The 6,035-nt window shown below is 43.6% G+C and overlaps 1 protein-coding gene across 1 annotated transcript in view; it reads left to right on the plus strand.

Annotated features, from left to right (window-relative positions):
• Positions 1-5,762, plus strand: part of LOC101854422 (meteorin-like protein) — a gene marked incomplete in the record, with an annotated part of 48,337 nt that extends 42,575 nt beyond the window's left edge. Inside the window, 1 exon segment of the mRNA XM_005102339.3 lies at positions 4,332-5,762. Within this exon segment, the coding sequence (XP_005102396.2) occupies positions 4,332-4,630 (299 nt within the window).
• Between the last annotated feature and the right edge of the window lie 273 nt (positions 5,763-6,035).

The following is a 6,035-nucleotide window of genomic DNA, read 5'->3' on the forward strand; positions in this document are numbered from 1 at the left end:
CACAGACAGACAGACAGACACACACACACACACACACACACACACACTCGCACGTAACATACACACATACACACACACGAAACTCACACTTATTATTATGGTGTACATGTATGTATTGTACATATATACATGACCGTACGTCTTTGTCCACGACTTTTCTTCACTCCCAAGTCACGTTTTAAAGAGCAAACGTTTGCTTACACTTTATGAACGGGAGACTTCAAATCTTGCAGCATAAACAATCTACTCCACTTATTGTGTGGTCGTCCATTTGGTTCTTATTCCCATTTTTGCGAGAAGACGTACGTATATAATGCGGAGTGGAGACTCCAACCCCACCCTACCCGCTCACTCTTTTTTCTCCGTCTCACAACTAAGTCTTTGTGATTTCCACATTTTTAGAGTCCATGATTAGTGGCGTGGACGTAGAACGACCTCATGCACACTGAGCCCCTTCACTCCGAAGACGGGAATTCATTGTAGGGGTTCGGGCTTCCGTATAAATTATGTCAAGTTTTGATGATAACAGATTCCCGTGGGGATCCGCAAACGCGCTGATAGTTAGGGCGAAAAGGGACAAAATAATGATAAGCAAGGTTAATCAGTAAAGACTATACTTAATTTCCTGCACAGTTGAAACTGGAGTCACCGTATTAATGTATACAGAGACGATAAAAAGAATGCCGAAAGGAAGAAGAACAATCGTTTTCCCTCCAGGACCTCGAAAAGAAATCATTCTTCCGCCTTCAGCAGTTTATGACTGCTGTTGCAGATAAATTATAGTACTCTAATTTTAAGGTATGGTACGTCAATGTATACGTTCCATGGCAGAAAAGACAATGGACCGCCTTTGTATTGACCTAACAGACGCTCCTAAACGCCTTGATATTAAGCAAAAGGACATGCCTCCGTGCCCGTCTCTGAATATTATACAGACCCACCCACTTCTGTTGTTTACGCTTGTCTTTATTTCTTTCCTGAGCAGAAAGGTAAACAAACAAGGTCTGTGCGCGTTTCCTCTCCTCCCAACGTTTGTCACTTATCTTAAAACTATTGTTATCCCTCCATCTCTTCCCCTCCTCTTTTACCCTTTCTCCACTTTCCCCACCCCCACCCTCTGCCGTTAATCTTTTTTTACACCTTTTTTAACTTAACACATTTAACCAGTGGCTTTGGAACATGCATGCCCAAGCAAAAGTAAAAACATGGCTGCATTTTAGTGCACACAGACATAAACATACACATGTGTTGTTGGGATGATATGCGCATGTAATGTCTGCTGAGAGCGTTTTCAAGACGATAAAAAGGTGAGAAAGAGAAATAGGAGAAGGCACGGAGAAAATAATGTATCTGAGATGCTAAGGATATAAAACTGCTGACGTGTGTAAAAACTGGGTTCAACTTGTTGCTTTCTCGTCAGCATCCTTTTCTGTTTCACTGATGACGTCAAGGGTGGGGGTTTTTTTTACTATTTCTGCAGAATACTTGAAACATTGCTGTTGTTGCGCAGTAGCGAACTTCCATGTGCTTAAGGGGTGCCAAATTTATCTTTTTCTCCTCCGTGGCTGAGGAAAAAAGATTTGTTTTAACTGATGGCCTGCTCTTCTCAATCCCACCATTGCCCATGTCAAAGTTAGCGTAAACAATAAGTTAGCATTGAATTTTAATCTGTTCTTTTGCTAACTCGGGATGCCTTCATTTATTTGGTGTTCAAATAAAACAGAAATGCAAGATGAACCAAACTATCTTTTAACCCATGTGGTGTTTTGCTTTGGGGTAACAGCATACCATAGACCCCTGGCACCCTCACATTTGTAAATAGGAGCAGTAAAGTGCAAAACAAACGCACACAAACATTCACGCATGAAATTGTTCTACTCGTCTGCCTTGCACATCGTCCCCTCGGCGCGTTTTTCCCACACTCTGGTCTCTGCTATTATCTAACTCTCCCATCAACCCCGGCCTTTGCATTTCTTCCTCTGCTGTTTTCAGCCCCGCCTGCCCTACCACGGGGCCGGTACCTTCCCGTCTGTCTCATTTTGGCACTTCTTGAGTTTGTATTCAATTGTATATTCTGTGAGGTTTTTACCGTAGAAGAAAGGTATCGACAGTTTAGAAAAGAAAGCCACTTGATACCCACCCAATCCCTTTTCCCGCCCTACCATTTCTCCCCCCCCCCCCCTTCCATTACTCTCTCTCTCTCTCTCTCTCTCTCTCTCTCTCTCTCTCTCTCTCTCTCTCTCTCTCTCTCTATCTATCTATCTATCTATCTATCTATCTCTGTCTCTGTCTCTCTCTCTGTCTCTGTCTCTCTCTCTCTCTGTCCCTCTCTCTCGCTCTCTACCCTTCTCTCCCTTCAACTCTACCCTTCTCTCCCTTCAACTCTCTCTCTCTCTCTCTCTCTCTCTCTCTCTCTCTCTCTCTATCTATCTATCTATCTATCTATCTATCTATCTATCTCTCTCTCTCTGTCTCTCTCTGTCTCTCTCTCTCTCTCTGTCTCTCTCTCTCTCGCTCTCTACCCTTCTCCCCCTTCAACTGTCTATCTCTCAGCTGGCCGCTCTACGTAGAGTAGAAGGCAATAATAATTGCTGTCGGTCGAACTGAGGCAGTACGCCGCCAAGGCCACCTTCCTACTTGACACTTAATGTTATATAATGGAGGCTTTGTTCGTGCTCTGATAAGAGTCCCCACTCCGAAGTGTCCCTACTGAGTTGAAAGAAAAGTTGAGGCACTAAAACTAATTTATTTAGCCCTTTTTCTGCATCTTTGGCGGATGTTAGCTGATCTTTTATATTCCGTGCTGCGTTTCGCCCTGCTGCATGTGGTTTGTTTGGGTGTTTTAAACCCTTTTTTTAAAAATGTTCTTACGGCTGCATGTGTGTTATGTGTTCACCAGTGAGGAAACCGTTTGCGAGTGTTTGAGGGATGCCAATGGTCGGCCCTGTGTGTTTTCCGTTTGTCTGTTTTGCCCCCCCCCCCCTTTTTTTTTAAATTAAAAAGATAGATCCAGCAGTTATCGTGTCCATGTGCTTCTATCTACTAAAACGAAAATTAAAGCATGAAAACTGTTCTTCGCCCTCTCTATCCACCCATCATACAGAGTGAGAAAAGGGAAGGGGGAGGAGAGGAGAGCGAGAGGCGTGCACATGCAGAGGCTCAAATCTATTAATTTTTGTTGTTATTGTTGATTGCCAGTTGAGGGCACGAGGGGGGGGGGAGGAGCTGCTGCCTCTTTCTTTTTCCCCAACCCGTGAGATATCTGCTTGTTATGTTTCTTGTATCCAGCTCACTGCAGCAACGCGCTTTGTCAAGCCTTCATTGTGTCAACGTGTTCCTCGTAGACTCAAAACAACAGTCTGCCTTGTCTTTCCCTATCCCTTAACGCACTCCCATCCTTTCCTTGCACTTTGATTTACTATGTTTTGTTATCCTTCTAGCAGATGCGCTCCTGTTTCTCCTTCGCTCATAGCAAAATTTCAGTATCCACCGGTCGGCAACATGCCACATACACTCCCTGCTCCATTCCTTGACACGTTCACGTCAAGAATATCCAACAGCATTCGTTATCTATGACAACTCAAAAGGGAAGCGAAATAAGTAAACACAGAACATGAGGAGGAAAGAGAAATGCGAGAATGGAATAGGAGCAAAATACCAATATGCTTTGTGAAAACGAAACAAAAGCGAAATAAAAATACCATGTGACGACAGAATTGAGGTTAAACAGAAAAATGAGCTCCGAGAAAAATACTTAAAAAGTAATGCTTTTTGCCTCGTGCACGATAATGCTCCGTGTGTGTGGGTCACGTGTTACTCTGGAAGCGGGCATTCACTTTTTACAGACTTTGTGACCTCGTAGCTGACATTTATGTTTTCAGTTCTGAAACAAAAGGGAAAGTTAAAGGGAGGCCAATGGGGTTTTAGCTGGGTTCTATAATTTTATTATCGTTGTTTCTGTCCAGGGGTTTTGCCAACCTTCCTCTCATATTGCTTAGAAATTTGTTTGTTTGGGCAGCACTTACGTTGAAGTCGGCTTTCGAAACTCGTAGTGTGAGGTCTGTAATGTGATGGTTGGGCTAGTGGATTTGTCGGGCATAAGCAAATGTGGGAGGGAAACAGGGGTTTGTGGGGGGGGGGGGATGCATCGTAGAGAGAGGGGTAAATCTGTGTGTGTGGGGGGGGGGGGGGGGATTGTAAAGAAAAAATAGTGTGCCTTGTTGTTATGTAACGCCGAGAGGCACTTTTTATGTGTGAGATGAATTACGTTTGACTTTTTCATCGTGATTTTCCGTTCTATTGCAATGACGTTTTCTCTTGTGTTTTTCCAGTGGTGATCGGCAGCATGGCGGACGTGCACCACAACGAGGTGAGCGACAAGACGGACGTAACCCTCAACGTCCGACAGATCATCCTCCAGAGGGAGCAGAACTTCTTCCGGCGAGTCCGCCGATCAGACCCCCATCTGACTGGTCACGTGACAGTCCCGAGGAAGTGTGGCATCCGGAAAGGTGATGGCGAGTTCTTGATGACCGGACGTGCCCGCCTGGGTCAACTGGCTCTCAAGTGCGCCCCCTACCTGCAGGAGTGGAGGCAGATCCAGCACGAAGTGGAGTGTTCTCACGGCTGAAGGGACAAGCGATGATCTGATCTCCTGTTTCGAATCGTGGTCACTGAGACCCAACCTGAGATTGTCCCAGGAAATATCTTTTGATATTACGGTCATCTCTCTAACGCAATTGCTGATTCGTCTGCGATCGACCAAAGCAGTTGTCTGCTTCAGATGCAAAGCCCTGTCAGTTTAGACTGCACCCTGTTTTGCACCATAACAGCAACTGCGTTGACGAAAAATACACATCCAGCCGTTTAAAGCTTAACTTTTTGTCAAGAATGAATGTACTGAAAAACAGTCTAATTCTAATACTCAGCCATTCCAATGTGGGACCAGTTTTTATTTACTTCTTTTTATGTGCTCAGTGTGGAGAAATAGACATGGACCTATATTTTTTTCTCCAGCGTGAATGTGGTGGTGTTTAATTGTTTAGCAAGACATTTAGCAGAGACTCAGACTCAAATACAAGGTCAAAACAACAAGATTGTTTTTGGTGAAAAAAATAATACTTTAAACTAGTCGAACAGTAACGCTGCCAACAAAAAATGTGTTTTTGTCCGAAAAGGAAAGCAGTACACGTCAATGATTATAGAATTTTAAAGTGTGTTTGCAGTGCTCCCCAATGTGGCAGTGCCTAGTCGGAAGGCCAGAAACAATTCGTTGAGTTGACTGTTGCTTATCTGCAGATTTTTGTGTTCTTCATTCTGCCCGAACTCGTACCCAAAGTTTTGTGCACAATGGAGGAACTACGGAAATACAGACAATGTCTTGTATTCGTGTATTGTTGAGAAATTCGCCAAATGTACGACTGTCACAGGAATATGCCACAATTGATAACACACGGACCACTCAGATGTTTGTGGTTTATTACTTTGCTGTCCTAAAGACATCGTGTGATAGCGACCCCGTTTTTCACAATTCACCACTCCACTCCCTCCTTTTCCCCACGCTAACTGGCAAGAAGTTTGATGTTTATACTGCTCCATGACATTACTGCTGTTCTCTAGTCTAACAAGAACGACAACGGCCTTTGGAGTTTTCAAAAAATGTGATCTCAAGGGCAATGCCATATTATGTGGACATCGTTGATGATGGTGACTGCCTTGATACTCAATGAAGTGTAAAATTGTGTTTATGATATTGAATTCAATTTGTTCTGTTCACATTCATGTAATTAACAGAGCCTTTAATCTGATGTTCTCAAACGCACTGAAAGACGCAAAGTGTTCCGAATATTTTGAAATATGTGTATGTGTGTTTTGCCCAACAGTTTTTGTGTTTTTACTGTTTGAACAGTGAGAGCAGGAGCGAAGCAAGACGTGGGTTATAGTTTTGAACGTTTTATGTTGGCTTGTTCACATCTGAGCGCCTTTGCTATTGCTTTAGATTATATGTGAATGACAGGCTCGAATGTGTTGTGTGT

The sequence above is a fragment of the Aplysia californica genome, unplaced genomic scaffold (assembly GCF_000002075.1).
Source record: "Aplysia californica isolate F4 #8 unplaced genomic scaffold, AplCal3.0 scaffold00321, whole genome shotgun sequence".
Classification (NCBI taxonomy): domain Eukaryota; kingdom Metazoa; phylum Mollusca; class Gastropoda; order Aplysiida; family Aplysiidae; genus Aplysia; species Aplysia californica.